General features: G+C 38.6%; 1 protein-coding gene across 2 annotated transcripts in view; it reads right to left on the reverse strand.

Annotated features, from left to right (window-relative positions):
• C5 (complement C5) overlaps positions 1-7837 on the reverse strand; it is a 79241-nt gene extending 71404 nt beyond the window's left edge. For both annotated transcript variants that reach the window (XM_059925511.1, XM_059925510.1), the window contains exons 1-3: positions 7733-7837; positions 3028-3220; positions 1370-1532 (exon numbers count right to left, since the gene is read on the reverse strand). In XM_059925511.1, coding sequence (XP_059781494.1) covers positions 1370-1532; positions 3028-3220; positions 7733-7797 — 421 coding nt within the window. In that variant the 5' untranslated portion in view covers positions 7798-7837. The remainder of the gene's footprint in view (positions 1-1369; positions 1533-3027; positions 3221-7732) is intronic.
• Between the last annotated feature and the right edge of the window lie 13148 nt (positions 7838-20985).

Genomic DNA, 20985 nt, shown 5'->3' on the forward strand with positions numbered 1-20985 from the left:
CATCAACCAATATGTAGCAGGTATGTACTACCTGAAATGTTTTCAACAAAGCTGGCTGGTCCTGCCTCCCTTCCTCTTTCCTTCACCAGTAATGTCATTATTGAAACTCCATAACCTCCCCCTTCCACATACAGTTCTCTCATAATTCCATCTCTGATGTGCTCAAAAGTTAATTCTGGCAACAGGGAGTGATGGAGGAATCGAAGGTTTTGCAGACACATGAACATATGCGGTCAGCATTCACAATTTTCTGTGTTTATTTTTGGTTCCTTGGGAATATATCCAGTCAATCGTCAATCCCAGAGTTTTGACTGGCTATCCTGCCCTTTCCCCCTCTAACAGATAAAACAAGAATACAAAACAATGTTCTAATAGGAACTTCCTTTAGGCAGATCCCCTTAGAAAATTAATACCCATATATTTCTGTGATTTAGTTTATTTTTTGCTGAAACATCTGATTCTTAGGGTTTGATTTGTTTTCTGAATTTGAGGATTAGCTCCAAAGTAATAGACCTTTTTTATGATCACTGCTTTATAATAAATTATTTTCTCATTGCCTAAATTATATTTGCAGTTACATCTTAAACTTGTTTAATAATAAGACCTAACACTACATTTCACAATTCTTAAATAGCTTTTTTTCTACATGGGAATAACTGATGAGGTAGATAATATAATTGTTAATTTTTGTCATTTCCATATGAATTTAAGATGTATATTTAAAATCAAATTTAAATTTAAATTCCGTTTAATTGTTTAACAATTTCTGTATGAATTTAAAATTAAAATGATATTTATAAGTGTAAAAATCACTGGGGATTGAGACTCTTTTGAGCAAGTTGGAAACCTATCGCCACTTAAATTCAAGTTTTAAAAAGCTCTATAGTGATATTGGCCAGTAATTTACATTTTTTGTGGTATCTTTGTCTGGTTTTGGTATCAGGGTGATGGTGGCCTCATAGAATGAGTTTGGGAGTGTTCACACTACTATATTTAAAATAGATAACCAACAAGGACCTACTGTATAGCACAGGGACCTCTGCTCAATATTCTGTAATAACCTCAATGGGAAAAGGATTTGAAAAAGAATAGATACATGGACATGTATAACTGAATCATTTTGCTGTACACTTGAAACTAACACAACATTGTAAATCAACTATACTCCAATATAAAATAAAAATTAAAAATAAATAAATAAAAACTCTTCCCCACATCCAAAGTTCAATTTAAATAAATGCCATCATCATTTACCCAGCTGCTCAAGCTTGGAAAAAAAAACCCCAAAACCTCTACAGTATAGTGTCAATCCCAATCCCACTCCCTCCCATCTCTCTAAGATGCTAGAGAGAAGCATCTTATAATCTACCTGACTGGTGTGGAGTGTAAACAGGTTTGTCTGTATGAATGAAGAGGAATCCATTGTCATAGGTTATCGGCATTTTTTTTGATTTTGAAAAATGCTTTGATACAACATCCAAATACACATGTGAAACTGGGTCTTGTCCTCCAGACAATTGTTTGGGTTGTATCTGTAAAAAACAATGTTGATGGAAAAGAGTATAATAATTTTAAGGATATAAAACATGTTATTTAAAAAGTAGTATAGGAGCCAAAGTAGTTAATAAATTTTGCCCAAAGCCCTTCAATATCAAATGTCATAATCAACATTTAGCTTTAAGCAATTAAAAATCTTCTTGTTTTGTGCTTCCCAAATTTTATATGCATTTAGTAAAAACTACTACTATAGGAGCTCTCTTAAACTTTCACTTCATCAGCTCGTCGGATTAGCCCATGTTCTCCATCCCCAGTTCAACATCCTGACTGATATTCAGGACACTTTGTATTCTATCTACATCCTTCTGCTTCCACAGGTTGAGCAATGTGCTTTCCAATTTGTCTATGTAATTGTAATGATCCACTTTACACTGCATGATAAGCACATTTAATACACAGAAAGTAACAGAAGAAAGAAAAGTGTTTTTATGAAAACTTCGGCTTTGAAAACATGAGATAAAAGTTAATCACTAAAACAAACCATGTTGAATTAGATATGTGAGAGTACTGTGAAAGTTTGGAAAACGGTAAAAATCTATAAAGATTCTGCACTCAGATTGCTTTGCAAGTATCTAAGTTCTTTCTCTACTTTAAGGAAATAGAAACTGTAGAACAAATGATTCGTTAAAGCCGTGACACATTATAAATAAGAATTTCTGCTCCAACCAGTGGACCCAAGAAAAGACCTGGGCACAACATCTAATGATTAGCAAATAAAGATACGTTGTAACGTTAAGATGAAGTTAAATGCTTAAGATATGCATCAATTTTTATGATTTCCCCACCCTAATTTACTTTTCCAATTGGCCATCTGAGTTAGAACTGTTCAACAGAGCTCTATGTGATAAGGGAGAGCTGTTCAGTATGGTGCCACCACTTACCTGTGGCTATTTAAGCACTTGAAAGGTGGCTAGTATGAGTGATGAACTGAATTTTTTATTTTAGTTACATTTGATTGATTTAAATTTAAAGGTAACAGCCACATGTGTGTGGCTAATGGCATCAGATAAGAGTGTCTACTTTTGGGAAATGAATTTTATTTCTTAATAAACCTAAAAAGTGGAAGTATTTGTTAAGAGGTTAGAGCATTTACCGTCAAGAACATTAATCAAAGAATTCCTACATTTGGTTAGAATTTATTTAGATCAGTGTTTCTCAAACCTGAGTAATACACAGACCCCTTTTAAAGGATAAAATGTTCTGGAGGGCTCTCAGTGTTGACTTTTTATTATTTGCAATATAATAAAAACTATTTTTAGTACAATGTTACTTAAATATGTACAAACCTAAAAGTAAGTATAATATTCTTGTGCTTATGACTCACTCATTAGTGACTGACATCATCTAATAATCACGCAGTGGTAGAGTGGTATAAATGATCAAATCTCTATGTTATCAATATTCAAACTTGGTACACATTTTACTGAGAATATTCTATATGTATAAAGAAACTGAAGGATAAATACATACTGTTAAGAGTGCAGAATTCTGGAATTTATTTACTGTGGATAAAGTAACATGGCCTGAAGAATAAGTAAATTTTTTGTCAGGATAACTTTTGATAGAGATTGTTGCATCAAATTCTTCAGTGTATCCATAAACTTGAATTACAATATTTTCAAATGCTCCAACACAGAATACTTTTGGTGCTGAAATGACATACCTGTTGAAATAGGAAAAGAGAAGGATCAGTATATTTATATGACATTTTTTGTTATACTTCTGATTTTTTTTGAAATCTCACTTGAGAGATTCAATTTAAAATAGGCACATTTGGGGCCTTCCCTGGTGGCGCAGTGTTTAAGAATCCGCCTGCCAATGCAGGGGACATGGGTTCGAGCCCTGGTCCGGGAAGATCCCACATGCCGCGTAGCAACAAGGCCCATGCGCCACAGCAACTGAGCCTGCACTCTAGAGCCCGCGAGCCACAACTGCTGAGCCCGTGTGCTGCAACTGCTGAAGCCCATGTGCCTAGAGCCCGTGCTCTGCAACAGGAGAGGCCACCGCAATGAGAAGCCCGTGCGCTGCAACGGGGAGTAGCCCCCGCTCACCACAACTAGAGAAAGTGTACCCACAGCAACGAAGGCCCAATGCAGCCAAAAAATAAAATAAAAAATAAAATAAAAATAAATAAAATAGGCACATTTTCTCAACTTAAAATGATATTTTTAAATCAACATTTATTTGTGGTCTATGATAATTTCAGCACAGTTTCCAAGAAGTAGCTTGGAATTAAGACTTGAGAAATAGAGCTGAAGATTTAGTTAACATTTAGAAAGGTAGTAATAGCACCTTCCCTGAGCTACTGCAGCAAAGGAAGACTTTTAATGGTAAAGAGGGTCAATATTTTTGCCCAATGAAGAAAAAAGCAACATAGGTACCAGAGATTGAATTCCAGCTCTGCCATCTGCTGGCTGAGTGACCATGGTAAAGTCATTAACCCTCTCTGAGAGTTAAATAATTTACTTGGGAAAATATCACCTTCTTTACCAGGGTGCTAAGGATGAGATGAGAATACCTATCTGAAAGCACCTAGCATGCTCAGTAGTCAATAAATGTTATGATTCATTAAGTTCACTGAATAAGTTGAAAGGAAGTAATCTTAGAATTATTGTGTTATCCTAGTGAGTGGATAAAGAAAAGCATAGAATAACAGTGAACTAGGCAATGCATTTAGAAATGAAAGTAATGATGGAGGTCCTTGAGGAACAAATGAGAACAATCATACAACAATAATGATTATAACATTAATTGAGAGGCTATATTAGGGCTTTACATACAAGTCTTTTAATATTTACGACAGGCCAATGATGTACACTTTACATCATTGATAAGTGATAAGAGGATAATTTGACCAAGGTCACATGGCTTGTAAGTGAATGAGGCAGATCTTTTTTTTTGGCTGTGTTGGGTCTTCGTTCCTGCGCACGGGCTTTCTCTACTTGCGGCGAGCGGGGGCTACTCTTCGTTGCGGTGCGTGGGCCTCTCATTGCGGTGGCTTCTCTTGTTGCAGAGCATGGGCTCTAGGCGTGCAAGCTTCAGTAGTTGTGGCCTGTGGGCTCTAGAGCACAGGCTCAGTAGTTGTGGCACACGGGCTTAGTTGCTCCATGGCATGTGGGCTCTTCCCGGAACAGGGCTCCAACCCGTGTGCCCTGCATTGGCAGGCAGATTCTTAACCACCGCGCCACCAGGGAAGCCCAGTGAAGCAGGTCTTTATATTCAGTCCTCACTCTCTGTTATGTGTATAATTGAGGTCAAGGTTACAAACTATGTTCCTAACCGTGAGCTGTTCCCCCAGTTTTATTTTTTATGTGATTTTTAAAGAATGGACATGAATCAATGTAAGTTTTTGAAATAGAGATCTTAAAATGGGTGAATTTTCATTGTTTTATTAAAAGAAAAGTTACAAATATAAACTAGGTTATTAATTATATATCACAAAATAGTTAATTGGAATAGTGAAAGCTATATATATGCTATTAAAAGAAAAAGAAGTGTGCTTCAACCCAAAAGGTGATTGAATAATTCAATTGGCCGAACAGGCCTGGAGGGCACTGGCCAGCACACCTGGCAGAATTATTGCAGTCTCTGACAACACTGTGACAATTAAAAAGTCTTTTTAAATCAGCAAGTCTTTAATAACAATGAAATTAATTTGGAAGCAATTGAATAGTTTAAAGCAACTGGCAATTCTCCTACATGACAACTAATTCGGAACCATTCACAGAAAAATTGTAAAAGGGGGAAAAGAATCTCCAGACTTCCAACCAGCTTCTCAATTCCCCATGTGCTTACCCAGGTACAGCAGAAAATGAGGAATGTTCAGCTTTGATGATAATAAGGTACAGTTACTGAAATCTTACTCAGTGTTAGGCACTATTTTAAGATATATATATATATATATATATATATATATATATATATATATATATATAATCCCACTGTGTTGTGACAACTCCTCTATGAAAAAAATCTTACTATTACTCCGATTTTACAGAGGAGGAAACTGATAATTGACTTCCCCAAGGTCACATAGCTATTAAATTACAGAATTAGGAATTGAACCCGAGCAGCCCGTTTCCTGAATTAACACTTTCAATTGCTAGGCTAAACTGAATTTATCAAGAGTTTTTGCAAGAGAAATTTAGAAAAAAAAAAAAGCTATTTTAATTTTGGTATTGTTAGAAGTTTTATATTTTTCAGTTTAGTATTGTTTTACTTTTTTTTTTTTTAATTCACAGCATCCTTTATTTTTTTTAATTTTATTTAATTTATTTGTTTTAATATATTTTTATTTTTGGCTGTGTTGGGTCTTCGTTTCTGTGCGAGGACTTTCTGTAGTTGTGGCAAGCGGGGGCCACTCTTCAACGCGGTGCGCGGGCCTCTCACTATCGCGGCCTCTCTTGTTGCGGAGCACAGGCTCCAGACGCGCAGGCTCAGTAGTTGTGGCTCACGGGCCTAGTTGCTCCATGGCATGTGGGATCTTCCCAGACCAGAGCTCGAACCCGTGTCCCCCGCATTAGCAGGCAGACTCTCAACCACTGCGCCACAAGGGAAGCCCTGTTTTACTTTTGATTGTCTATGTGGTGGTGGTGGTGAAATATAAAATAATTCATGTTTCAGGTCCCTAAAAGATAGCTCTGGAACCACCCATTCATACAGACTTTCGTCCTTAGTTTACTTTACTTTACTTTAATACTTTATTAGTAGCTATAAAGTATTTCATGCTTTTCTTATTTTCTTTCAATAGTTGTAGAGAATATGGCCACTGAGCTTGCAGAGAGGCACAAATTCTAGTTTGGTCTCTACCTGGAATGTTCTTTCTCCAGATATTTGCATGGTTTGCTCTGTTACTTCCTTCAACCTCTGTTTGAGTGTCACCTCGTTAAAGAACCTTCCCTGTCTACATTTTTAAATAGTGCCCCATCATTTCTTTATCTTCTTACTCTCCTTTATTTTTTTCCTTCATGGTACCAATAACTACCTGACCTTATTTATTTACTCATTCACTCATTGGTTCATTCATTGGTTCATCATTTTCTTCTCCCACTTGAATGCAAGCTCTGTATCATTTACTATATCCTCAGTGCCTATCACGTAGTAGGTGCTCAAAAAATTTTTGTTGAATCAATCAATTAAATTTACTGATTCCCATGTTGTAAATGGCATACTCTCACTTTTTCAGAGAAAGAGAGAAGATGTTTATTAAGGGCCAGTACAGTGTAGTAGAAAAAATTAAGTATCATGGGACCCAGGTTCTAGTCCTAGTTCTACCACTAATTTGAAGTCATTTAATCCAATCTCTCTGAACTTCAGTCGGCTGTCTTTCAAGAAGGAATAAACGAAAACTATCCAGGAAATGGGGTGATTGTGACCATGTGAGAAAATCAGATTAGGGTTGGGAGAGTGCTATAAATTTATGACATCCTAAGTATACATTTATATTTATAATATAGTTTACATATTTAAAGTATACATTTATAACAAAATGGGAAAAAATTGAAGCGGTAAAGAGGAGTCCTTAATACAAGGCCTACTTCTGTTTCTCTTAGTGGTGTGACCTTTGGCAAGTTACTTCCTCTGTCCGGATTTATCCTTACAGGAAATGAGTAGGTTTGATTAGATACTCTCCAGTTACTTATCAGTACTAAAATGTTATTTCTAGATATGATATCAATATTTTAAAGATTTAGTTTAAAATACACATTATTTCAATAATAACACTAAAATTTATGAAGCATTAGCTCATAAATTTGGAAGTAATTATAACAATAGATTTTTCAAACCACAGGCTTAGAATTGAACCCCAAGTAACCCTTGCTTTACTATGTACAGTACACGGAAAACACAAAGAAAACTCTGTACCAGATAGAAACAAGCCAGAAACACCAAGAAAGTTTATTATCTTGAGTTTAGTTTGTGCTGTTTTGAAGAGGAATTTGAATAATCACTTATGTAAATTTTTACAAGTAACAATCCCCTAAAACTGTCATGTCGTTAGCCACTCATCAAATCAAAATGCTACATGACTTTCTTATTCAGAGGTGAGACTATTCATTTAGTGTTCCCAGAAGTAGAAAGTTATTTACAAATTAACACAGTCTGTTGAATTTACTTTTTCACTCATCACATTAATAAGATGCATTGAAAAATAAAGATGGGTTGTTTTACTTACGTTTGTTCCTGTCCCCAACTTTTCCCCACGAAGATTAAAAAACAAAGTATGCCCCACAGGCCCATGCTGGAGGTAGCAGTAAACCATGGATATAACCCTCCTGAAGTTACTCTCCTTTTAAATAAACCGAGATTGAAGAACTTGGGTAAATTGGTTTACTGGTTAATTATTAATGTCAAGAAGAGGGACTTCTAAGTAGGAAAAGTAAAATTGGAACTGAAACACCCTTTAATGCCCAGGTATAAAAGTAGGAGTTTTTTTATAGAGTCCTACACCTAGATAATTTATTTTGATTAATACAAATAAAAGGATTCTAACATAAGAGTTTGGCACTGCAATGAATGGCTCAAAATTAGAAATCAGTAAGTTGCATTGTCTTTGGCCTTTCATCTCTTGACCAGGCAATTGCTCTGATGTTTTATCATCTGTGAGCATGCCTCTGGAGGCACTCTGATACAGATGGAGACCCACCTGGATTCAGTTTCACACTGAAGTGATTTTAGAATGGGCCTGGTTTAGAGAGGGCTTATGAGGTGTCTTTCTAGAGAAGACCTGAACGGTAGTGTCATTGGCACTGGAAATGGTGGAAGGAGAAGACAGATCTGCAAAGGAAGCCTATGGAATAATTCCTTGGTCTGTCCCAGTCTAGAGAAGAAGCTGAATGTTAGATAGAGAAAAGATTGTGACTGGCAACGAAAACATCATGTTGAGGATGCTGCATCATTCTCTAGGGAATAAATGACCAATCAAATACTTTAGTTTTTAGTGGGGAATGGATATCCTGCAATATCTATTAATTCATACAGCACAAATTCAAAATTTGCATTCATTCAGGCACAGAATATCTTTATTTTCTAAAAAATAAACTTGCTTTTCAGTGAGGTTTTTAATTATTTTAATATAAGAGCGCAAGAAAAACAAAGCTTCCTATGACAAATGAGTCTAGTAATTAATTTAGAATGAAATAAAAATTTTATCTTTAAGATTTTTATGATACTTTATGCTTACTAGAAAGTTTTTATTTACTACCTTCCTTTTACTAGCACTCATTTCTAACCTAGTATATAATAAGTACTCTATTTTAAAATAGTAAAACAGATTTCTCTAAACATTTTACTATAATTCAGATGTTTTATGGTCATATTGGCAATCCTTCTGAATTAATAAGGTTCTATTTTACCAACACTTTCGTATTGAGTATATTGGGAAAAAAGGCACACAAAGGAAAATTTGATATACAAATTTCACTAACGGTGTCTCTACATATGTTATTGGAATGGTAAAAATCTGCCACTATTGTCTGACCTAGTTGTTTCAGAAGGAAATTTGTAAAATAATTAAACTGGGTTACGAAAGATGGGTCAAGTTAAAACAAACAAAGTACTTCTGCCATCATTTTCGGGAAAAGATACTTAGGAGAAAGCGAGAACACTCAAATGACCATAGATAATATCTGAAGTGAAGGACACTTATTTGCTTGTATTATGGAGTCAATACTGATAAGTGATATCAATCATTAACCATCGGCATGTTTCTCTGATAGAAAACATTTAAAAAACGATGGATCTCAAAGGTTCTCAGTAGAACTGAAGTTCAACAACTTACAGATTCTCAGTAGTCTTTAACTAAACTTTTTTTTTTTAACAAATTTATTTATTTATTTATTTTTGGCTGTGTTGGGTCTCCGTTTCTGTGCGAGGGCTTTCTCCAGTTCCGGCGAGCGGGGGCCACTCTTCATCTCGGTGCGCGGGCCTCTCACTGTCGTGGCCTCTCCCATTGCGGAGCACAGACTCCAGACGCGCAGGCTCAGTACTTTTGGCTCACAGGCCTAGCAGCTCTGTGGCATGTGGGATCTTCCCAGACCAGGGCTCAAGCCCGTGTCCCCTGCATTGGCAGGCAGACTCTCAACCACTGCGCCACCAGGGAAGCCCCCTAACTAAACTTTTTTAATCTGCCTTCTAAACATGGCTCAAAGATGGATTCTTCTTTACATTTTAAAATGTTGACCTTTGGAGGCGTCTGGTTTTTATACAGATACTCCATCTCTAAAAGAGGAGAATCCAGGTCTGGCAGCAACTTTGGTGGTCATCCGACTTTCCTGCTAATGCTACCTCAATTCAACCCTCCGGATCGAGCCTACATGACTTCACTTAGTTCACAAGGCCCCTCCTGATCTGGGTCCTGCTTGATTCTCCAGCCTCAAATGCTTCTCTTCTTCACTGCAGCCAATTAGCTGAATTACTTATTATTCTCTGAAGTCACCATGACACGAAAGTGCTCCTAGCAGGGCAAACAGTCAGCCCAATACTATTACTTTTATTCTTAACCTATTTATACCTTCAATTCTGTGTGTCTTTGGAAACATGGGTTATATATGGGTTACTCCTACTGGCGCTGCAGAATGCAACTCACTCAGAATCTACTTAAGTGCTCGCCCATAACACCAGTGAGAAAGGGAATCTTGGGGTATAAACTACATCCAGCTGTGGAACCTTATAAGTAAATGCCTCTCATTAGTTACTTCTCTTCCTAAATATTTAAATGAATTTAAAAAGACATTTAGCTACAAAAAGTTTACTGAAACAAAGTCTTACAGGGAAGTCCAATGTGTAAACTAGTTAGACTAGAGATGCTCCAGGTGAACAGAGTGGGTGGCCCTGCTCTCTGCCAGCGTGCACCCCCAGGTGGCCTTGAGGAGGCTCCGTAGGAACCCTGGGGTCCCTGGACACATGGTTTAAAAACCATTAACTGAAAGCACCAAACAACCTCTTCTAAGTGTCCCTGTTTCATTTGGTCCATTCCTTATTTCCCTCTTCCAACATCCCCGAGTCCAGCTCGAAATTAGTTTTCAGTTGATTAGGCCAAAGGAGAAACCAGCCTCTTTTCTCCTTGGGTCTAAGATCCACTGCTTTAGCTGTGTGTTAAAATTCCTCTCTCAAGTGACTTGGGCTATCAACATCATGCCTTCTAAATGACCCATTTTTCTTACAATCTTATACCTGTATCCCACATCCAAGACCCAGATATCCCAACATCAAATCAGGAATTCACCACAGACTGCAGGAAACCTGGTTAGAGGGTAATGGGAAAATAGACACTCTAGGTATATACCCCAGAAAACTTTCACACAACTCCCTAAGACACTAGTATAGGAATGCTCTTTGTAGTGTTATCTGTAATAGCAAAAATTTGGCAGCAACTTAAACAAAAGAAAAATGATAAATACATTACTGTATATTTATACCGTGGAACGCAATGTTGGCTGGTAAAACCAACTTGCAGTATTGGTTGGTAAAACCAACAAAAAAACATAATAACATTTGTATTTATACAAGTTTAAAAGCATACACAGCAGGGCTTCCCTGGTGGAGCAGTGGTTAAGAGTCTGCTTGCCAACGCAGGGGACACGGGTTCGATCCCTGGTCTGGGAAGATCCCACATGCCGCGGAGCAACTAGGCCCGCGTGCTTCAACTACTGAAGCCCTCGCACCTAGAGCCCGCAACAAGAGAAGCCACCGCAATGAGAAGCGTGCTCACCGCAACAAAGAATAGCCCCGGCTCGCCACAACTAGAGAAAGCACGCATGCAGCAACAAAGACCCAACGCAGTCAAAAAAAACCCAAAAAACATACACAGAAATGTCATTATCTATAGACATTTATACCAGTAGTAATGATGTAAACATATGATTGTGAAAGGTAAATACTAACTCAGAAGAGTAGTTATGTCTGCAAAGGGAAGGAGAAATTTGGGATAGGAAAGAGGTATATGCTTCCACTGCATCTATTACCTTTTGTTTTAAAGGAACATCTGAAGCTAGTATAGCAATATCTTACAAATAATTCAGTAAAGTTTAGTGGTAGTTATATGTGTGTTTGATAGGTTAGTCACTGTAGCTTCCTAAAAGTTGAAATATTTCATTGAAAAGAAAGTATGGTCTGCGGTGAGGCAGGCTTGAATTCAAATCCTGTCTCTGTCTAAATAGCTATGTGATTTGGGGCAACTTAAAACTCAAAACTTGAGCATCAGTTTTGTCATCTATAAAATCAAAACAATAATACCTCATGGCGCTGATGGGCGGATGAAATGACATATGTATAAAGCTCTTGGCACATAGCATGAACCTGAAAATTGTCGCTATTATTTACTACTGGTTTAAGACATAGTCATGATCTTCTACTTTAAAAACACATGTATATGTGCATAGGATCATACCAATCTGTATTTAATATAGTTCTACCCCCCTGGCAGCAGCCAGGCAGAACACAACACTAACAGTCTCATGACTCTCAGGATGAAAGAATCTCTTTATCATTGAGCCCAGCAGAATTTTGCCCCCACTTCCTTTCTGGTTTGTTTGTTTGTTTGCTGTCAATTAAGGGTCAGAGATTAGATGACTGACCTGTTAAGAGGCTAACTGCTACCTCCTGAGAGTCTGACATTCTAACTTAGTGAGTGAAAGAGCACAAAAAGGCTCCCATGGACCGGAATCCTTTTTAGAAGGCACTCAATTTTTTTTCCTCTTGTTTATGGCATTGATTGCCATTAGCAGATTATGTGTACCCTCTTACTTTTATCTCATAAGCTATAAAAGGTCTACACTCAGAAAGATCCTCCTCTCTCTGTAACAAAGATATTGCTTGAAGCATTTTTCTTACTTCCAGGAATAAATCTAGTGATTAAGAAGAAAGGCCATAAATGTTAATTCACCATCTCAACAAGACCTACAAACTCCATGGCATTTTGCCAGGTGCTGTATGAGATTCAGACGTGAAGAACATGTTCTGAACCTTTAAAGAGTTCATGCAAATAATGACAACACAATAGCTACCAATTATTAGCTCCATGTCATAGGTATTGCAATGATTAACTTACATAAACTGTCCCTAATCTTTACAACCACTCTGAAAGTTGTTATGACCTCAGGTGACCAATGAATAAACTGAGGTTCAGAGAAATATAGTGATTTGCCTCAGGAAACACATCTAGTAACTTGCAGAGATGGGGATTTGATTGTGTTGGGATCAGTAGGAAAAAGAAGGGAGAGATACCAAGCCCTGCTGAAGTCTTACTTTCTCTTTGACGTGTCTCCAGCTCTTTTGTCTGTGATTGATTCTCTGTTTTGTAAACTCTTTAAGAATTTATAGCCTGGTCCACACATTTTGATTCTTATTTAGATACCACTGTACATTCTAGGTGAAGGTTCAAAGGTACAAGTTGGGAATAGGTGAGACATAAGTGAAGCACTACTCTGACTTATATCTGGGTCTCCCTTCCTCAAAGGGTGCAGGGTTGAGACTGACTGGAGAGGCAACCAGGCAGATGGCAGATTGAGGAGATTACCTGAAAAGGGCTAGAGGGGGGAAGAGCCAAGCAAAACTGGATAAGCCATGGCATAGGGAACACAGTAGTTCAGATCCAAGGGCGGATGATTTTATGTTTAAGTTCCAAATGATAACTGAAGAAAGATAAAGAAGAAAGTTGTTGCTCAAACTATTCTTGGAAGTCACCAGAGTAGTGGGTTGGAATAGCACGTCCTAAAAGGCCACTGCAGGTTCCTAACTCAGTAATGGAATAGGGGAGGATTTCTGAGGAGAGAATGTGGAGGAAGTGGAAAATAATAAGGCCCAAAGAGAAAATCAAGTGTTTGTGATGGAATGCAGTTACGCACGTTTCTTCAGAGGAAACGAAACAAAAAGAGACAAAATAAAAGAAGGTGCCCACTCTCCCACTAACCCCCTCTTTGGCTTCACTGTCCCACACTTTTTCAGACAATCTTACTTGTTGTTCAGCATAAGCTCTCTTATTTAATTCTAATACCTGTAACGCATCTATACTCATCCACTCATCCAATGGCTGGATGTGGTAGCCAGCCTCCAAGATGGCCCCCAATGTCCTGATATTCATGGCCTTGTGTGGTCCCCTCCCACACTGTATCAGTGTTGGCCCATTTGACCAATAGAATACAACAAATGCAGAGGTGTGTGACCTTAGAGGGTAGGTCATACAAGGCATTGCCCTTCCTACCTTGCTCTCTCTTGGATTTCCTGCTCTGGGGGAGGCCAGCCACCATGCTGTAAGGACACACAAGTAGCCTATGGAGAGGCCCATGTGGAAAGGAACTGAGGCCTCCTTCTCAGAGCCATGTGAGTGGGCCACTGTAGAGGTAAATCCCCTAGCCCCAGTCACGCCTTTCGGTGACTACAGCCCCAGCTAACAACTTGATTGCAAACTCTTGAGAGAACCCGAACCCAAGCCAAAATTACCCAGCTAAGCCATTCCTAATGGGCAATTGCCCATTAGTGGTGGCAGTGAATGCAGGAGCTTTCATGAGAGCTATATTTTTAGAAAAACAGCTATTCTACTGTACAAGTTAACTATTGCTATATAATCAATTACCCCAAAACCTAAGGGCTTGAAATAAACAATTATCTTCACAGTTTTATTGAAATGGCAAGAATTCAGGAATGGCTTAGCTGGGTAATTTTGACTTAGTTTAGCTCATGAGTTTGCAATCAACTTGTTAGCTGAGGCTGCAGTCACCTAAAGGCTTGACTGGGGCTGGAGGATTTATCTCTGTGGTGGCTCGCTCACATGGCTCTGAGCAGGAAGCCTCAGCTCCTTTCCATATGGGGCCTAAACTACTACATATAAAATAAATAAGCAACAAGGATATACTGTATAATGCAAGGAATTATACCTTTTATCTTGTAATAACCTATAATGGAGTATAATCTGCAAAAATACTGAATCACTATGCTGTACACCTGAAACTAACACAATATTGTAAATCAACTATACTTCAATAAAAACAAACAAACAAACTTTAATTTGCAAGTGCACTTTAAGTTCTTTAAGCACGCTCAGAGGCCTGCTTGAAGCGCCACCTGCTGGTAGTAACTTAATAGCATCCCAAGAAGGCTGGAATAATTGGTGCTGATGGCCAGTGCTAACCCGTAACACCTTTCCAAGGTAAACCCCCGCTTCCCATCTTATGTCTCTTCTGAGAACTAGGCTTCTTCAATTCCTGGAGATAGCAACACCTGCCTTGGATTCTTCATGGCAATGCTTAAATGTGATACAACCTGAGCACTGAAAATCATATAAACATATAAGGAGTTCATATGATCATTCTTTCTAGCATCTTATCTCTCCTGCTTTACCAACTCCTTTCTTTCTGCCTGCAAACATGCAAAAGTCTCCATTAATAGAAAAAAAGGTAAATACCAAAAAACTGTTCAATGGATTTCCCCCCCAAATAACTGCCAAAGGCTTAGTCTGCCCCCCAACTTTATATAATTTTCTTTTCCCCCATTTATCCATAGACCCCTCCAGAATGCTTTCTGGATCTCTCCATGGAAGTTAGATATGAAATGAATAAAATGATTGCCCATCAGCAGAGACCACTTGATAATGGTTGGCATGATTTGGCATTATCCCCATTTTACAGACAAACTGATGGTCAGAAAGCATTAAAAGGATGGAAGGAAGGAAGGAAATAAGGAAGGGAGGGAGGGAGGAAGGAAGGAAGGAAGAAAGGAAGTGCTGCCCAGAGTCACACAGAAAGAAGTAGCCAGGGCCGTCTATGAAATTTGAGGGTCCCAGTGCAAGATGAAAATGTAGAACTACTTATTCATAAAGCAAGAAAAAAGTGCTGTTAAAGGTATTAAAATATAAAGCCTTTTCCTTTCTTCTGGGTCTCTCACTCAACTTGCCATGGTGGTTTTTAATTTGCTATTTAATATCATTCTAAGTAAAGAAAAATTAAAATTTTAAATTAATGGCATGAATTTTGCCATTCATCTTTATACTGTGCAATGTGAGTTTTAAATGCAAATATAAGAGCATTTAATTCATATGCAGAATCACCAGAATTACATAATTCGTATTTCATAGCTCATGCATACATCTAATATTTCGTTCTTACCAGAATGGTGGAAATGCTGCACAAAGCTAACCCAACTGTTTTTATTTTACTTCTTGATATGACTGTATTCTGACAGCACTCTCTACCTTTGCTTACTGATAAATAGGAAAAGCCCGAAAGGAAAAAGAACTATGGGTTACCCTATCTTTCCCTTTCCTCCTATATCATCATATTTAGTGTAAGTGGTTGGCTAGTACAGGGTAGCAACAGGAACAAGAAACAATATGATGAGGTTCCTCGGTCATTTGTGTTTCTTTGAATGCCATTGTCATCTTTCTGCATTCAAAACAAGTTCTGGTTCCAGTGGAAAATATGGCCTCTAGGGGCTGTCAGGACCCGTGCTTGCTTAGTCATAGACATGACACACTCACTTTGTACTTACTTTGAGTCTCATTAAACTTCTGCGCATTGTGGGTCCACTGGAATCCTGTGTTCATGGAGCGTTGTGAATGCTCTATGGGAAAGGGGCAGCAAGGGATGGTGGGCACATGAATCACACACATCTCCTCTAATTCACATGCATGCTCCATTGTCTGGTCAGACTTTATTACAAAATACAAGTTCAAAGATAAAATTATTAATAATTTTAAGACAGCAACAACAGAGCACTGAACTAAGTGGGGGGCCCTTCAGAGTGCCAGGCACTGTGCCACTGCATAGGCTGCATGCCCACAAAGCTGGTTAGAGAAGTTCCTGATGATACCGAAGGACTGAGGACTAGGATAATGGGAAGGGGTAAAGGGATTAAAATCTGGAGAAGGATGAGGAGTTAGAAGTGTTTGGAAGGAGATGGTTATCAGAAGGATAGAACAGCCTAGTTAATTTCAGCGGACGTACAGTAGGTCAGTTCCCAAGGGTGGGACAGACAATGTCCTAATCTCTAGATGCTTAGGAAGCATTCACTTTGGCAGCCGGTATCTATAGGGTACTTTCAAAAAGGGACAAGACCAGAGAGGCAGCCAGTATCAGGAGTCCAACAAAACAATGTTACAAGAGTTAGGACAATCCTGGGATGTGTTCCTCAGAAGGTCAGGCAGGAGGTCAAATCAAGGAGGCCTATTTGCAAACAGGTAGGATCTAGCTACAAGGCTGAGGCCAGGGGACAGCCAAGTGGAGACAGGATCCCTGATCAAGAAACAGACCAGGAGTGAGACATTGCCTATGGGTACAGGGTTTTTGTTGTGGATGATGAGCAAGTTTTGGGTGTAAATGGTGGTGATGGTTACACAACACAGTGAATATATTGTGAATGTGAATGCCACTGAGTTGTACACTTGTGAATAATTAAAATGATAAATATTATGTTATGTGTATTATCTAAATTGAATAAACAGACTAGCATGGTGCTCACAGCTGGCAGAATTATATCAGTTCCCCCATCTCAATGCAGAAGAGCCCCAGCAGGTACCACCTTCCTTTAGGCAGGCAGGACACTCACTGGGCATGAGAAGATTAGCCAGAACCTAACTTTCTTTACATCAGCACCTTTCAGTCAGATGTTGATGACTCCATCAGACTGTTCAATAACCCCAGTTACCTCCACTGCTTTTAAGAGAAACAACTGTACCAACAAATCATTTAAAATCCTTAGGATTAGATGGAATCTTGAAGTCAGGAAAACTGATAATTCTGGGAAAATTTTTTTTTCCTATCACGGCAACTTCTGACCCTTCTGGATCCTTTGAGTGAAAAGAAAAGCAAGTTTCATTTTTTAAAATAATCTATAAGTACAGAAGTCACACCTAAGCATAATATGTAATTGATAGTTCTTACAGAAATATTCACTAAGCTCTAAGAAACTTTGTTGAAACTAAGCACATATGATGTTGATGTAGATTTGAGGCAATGACTGTCAACTGGTCAGGCTTGTTAACAAAGACTAATTTCTAAGGCACAGAGGCACATTTTCAACAGACATAAGTAGTATGGTAAATATTTAGAATATGTTAAATAAACTCCCAACAGGCTCTTCTCCACCTCGCTTCTTCCTGAACAGGACCTCCAGGATAATCTTCTTCAAACACTGTTTACATGACGTCATGCCATGCCCAAAAGACGTCCTTGGCTCCCTATATCTTCAAATCAAACCTGAACACCTTGGGACATGCCACAGCAATGGCCTCTGATATGTTCAATGTTTACTGTCCATGGGGAACTCTAACAAGGGAACAATGGGGTCCGTGGAGCCATTCACCGCTATGACAGGTTCACCTGAACATGCCGTCCTCCCAAGAACTCTCCCAATGTAAAATAATCCACCAAAGCTGGTACTTATTCTCCCGGAAGTGTTTCCAGGCCAGCGGCTGCAGCCAAGTCACTGTCATGGTCATCTCCACACCTTGCTTCTTCCTGGCTCCAGACCTCTGCTCCTTCTGCATGTCACTCAAGACATGGTCCAGCTTCTCTCTATCAAACCATGTCCATGGTTTCCTTTAAGACCAAGTTCAAGGGACTTCCCTGCTGGCGCAGTGGTTAAGAATCCGCCTGCCAATGTAGGGGACACAGGTTCGAGCTCTAGTCCGGGAAGATCCCACATGCTGCAGAGCAACTAAGCCCATGTGCCACAACTACTGAGCCTGCACTCTAGAGCCCACAAGCCACAACTACTGAGCCTGCATGCCACAGCTACTGAAGCTCATGCGCCTAGAGCCCATGCCCCACAGCAAGAGAAGCCACCGAAATGAGAAGCCCACACACCGCAATGAAGTGTAGCCCCCACTCGCCACAACTAGAGAAAGTCTGTGAGCAGCAACAAAGACCCAACACAGTCAAAAATAAATAAAGAAATAACGAAATAAATAAATAGATAGATAGATAGATAAATAAAGGCCAAGTTCAGGACCTGCCCTCATCCTTTCATGATTTCCTCCAGAGTAACTTAATAATCATCTCCAGTGCTGCCTTCCCTTCAAGCTGGTCTGCTATTGGTCCTACATCATCCCCTACTTGGCTTACTGTATTATGTGTGCTTGTTTGCCTTTCTGAACTCAAATGCTTATGAAGGACACACACCATAATCCCTTAAACAAATCAAGAGAGGCTAAGTGAGGAAGCTCTGGAGAAAGACAGACCTGGGTTTGAATCCTGATTCAGCTAATAATTTTCAGTACGATCTCAGTGGTTACTTAGTTTCTCTAACCCTCTGTATTTTCATCTATAAAAAGGAGATAATAATTATATTGATCCTATAAGGTTGTCATGATGATATAATGCATGCCATGCACTTCTCACTGGTACCACAATTATACTTCTACAACCCTCACCACATCTGTCCACGCTTCACAAAGAGCAAGAGGATATGAACTATTATGACCCACTTTAGAGATGGACCCACCAAAAGATGTTCTTTAATGGGGCCATTGAAATGTATTTCAACTAACATTAAATTTACACACAAAAAATGTCAGTCAGAATAACAGAAGTATAAAATTACCAGGTCGTACCCCAAATAGATGCTAAATAAATACTTGCTGCTATTTAGTAATGAATAATTTAATGCCACATTTGACTAGTGCTATAATAATGAAAACTCTTTATTCATATAATGAAAATGCCACGGTTAAATTTTGATTTAAATTAGTTGCATACTCACTATGAAGCTTAAGGTAACTTCTCTTTGCAATGGCTTTAGGTATTCATCCAATGAATAAACTCTAACTTTTACTGTAAGGAAAAAATTGTCATTATTAGAAACTCTGTTGAACTCTAAATGATCTGACAATATTATTAATAACTCTATAATATGAGGGCTGTGAAATTAAACTTAAAATTAAGAAAGCCCAAAACATTAAATCCAAGTTTAAAGGGAAAGATGAGCTAGGATGTTGGAATGTGAACTTGATATTAAAGTAGAAAAAAATATTTTTTTCACAAAAGATTTCCTGAATGGGATTCTTTTAAATGTTTCTCTTTATGCATTTAAAATATAATTCAACTTATTAAGAAGTATTTTTACACAGCCTTTTGTATTTTTAAACCACTGATAGATAAAAAAGACTGATATCTGAATTTATTATGGAGTCGAGGAGGAAGAACATAAGCAGTAAGTTATGTCAGCAGAACCCAGTGAAGCATTCTCTAATAGAAGGAAGATGCAGGCAAAAATCTGCATGTCTCAGGGTATAATTAAGTGCATAGAAGGGTGGAAGCCTCACAGGCACCACAGCTCTCCTTCGACACACAGTCATCTTCTGATCAGGTGCCCAAGAAACAGTTCTGTCTAAGGCCAGGTTAATGTGAACTGGCGGGGACCTTGACCTGTTGCTAAAATTATGGCGGTGATTCCATCTTATCTTATTAGATGATGCTTACCTAATTAGCATCACCACCATCACCATCATCTTCAGTGGTGATTCGCAAAGTGCAGCTGCATTCAGTACACCCCCATTAGCTCAACCTTCCTTCCCACTCTTTTTTTTTTTTTTTTTATAAATTTATTTATTTATTTATTTATGGCTGTGTTGGGTCTTCGTTTCTGTGCGAGGGCTTCCTCTAGTTGTGGCAAGCGGGGGCCACTCTTCATCGCGGTGCGCGGGCCTCTCACTATCGCGGCCTCTTGTTGCGGAGCACAGGCTCCAGACGCGCAGGCTCAGTAGTTGTGGCTCACGGGCCTAGTTGCTCCGCGGCATGTGGGATCCTCCCAGACCAGGGCTCGAACCCGCGTGCCCTGCATTGGCAGGCAGACTCTCAACTACTGCGCCACCAGGGAAGCCCCCTTCCCACTCTTGAGATAACTTGTAAGATGGAATTTCCTGAAAGAAGACTGAAACCATTTCCAACTGGAAACATAAGGAGGCAGATGTAGGTAGGTGAACGTTGCAATTTAGTTCACAATTTTCAATGTTAATATGAAATTGAAATATTTTTTATAAAAGGAGATGATATTGAGAATTAAAAGTTAGATTTTTTACAGTTAAATTCAGCCTCTATGTTAAGTTCTATAATACATCACTTCAAGGGGTTTTTTTAAAACCACTTTGAAAGGAGCCTTGGCATCATTCTATGAAAGGTCTTTCTACCTCCAAATTATACTTGTATTTTTCTGATTCTCTGTGTTTATAATTTACAATTTAACCTTTAGTTTGTCAGCTCTTTACTTTTGTGTATGGTGTAAAGTTAAGAATTAAGTTCATTTTCCTCCCAAAATAAACCACTTGTCCCAATACCATTAATCAGGCCATCTCACTTTTCCCCCAGAAATTACAATTCCCTCTTTATTATACCTGACTGATCTGAATTGTAAATAGATTTGTCTGTCTGAAGAGAAATCCATTGTCACAGCGTAGTGGAATTTTTGTTGCTTTTGAAAAATGAGCAGATACAACTT

This window comes from Balaenoptera ricei, chromosome 6 (assembly GCF_028023285.1).
Source record: "Balaenoptera ricei isolate mBalRic1 chromosome 6, mBalRic1.hap2, whole genome shotgun sequence".
Lineage (NCBI taxonomy): Eukaryota > Metazoa > Chordata > Mammalia > Artiodactyla > Balaenopteridae > Balaenoptera > Balaenoptera ricei.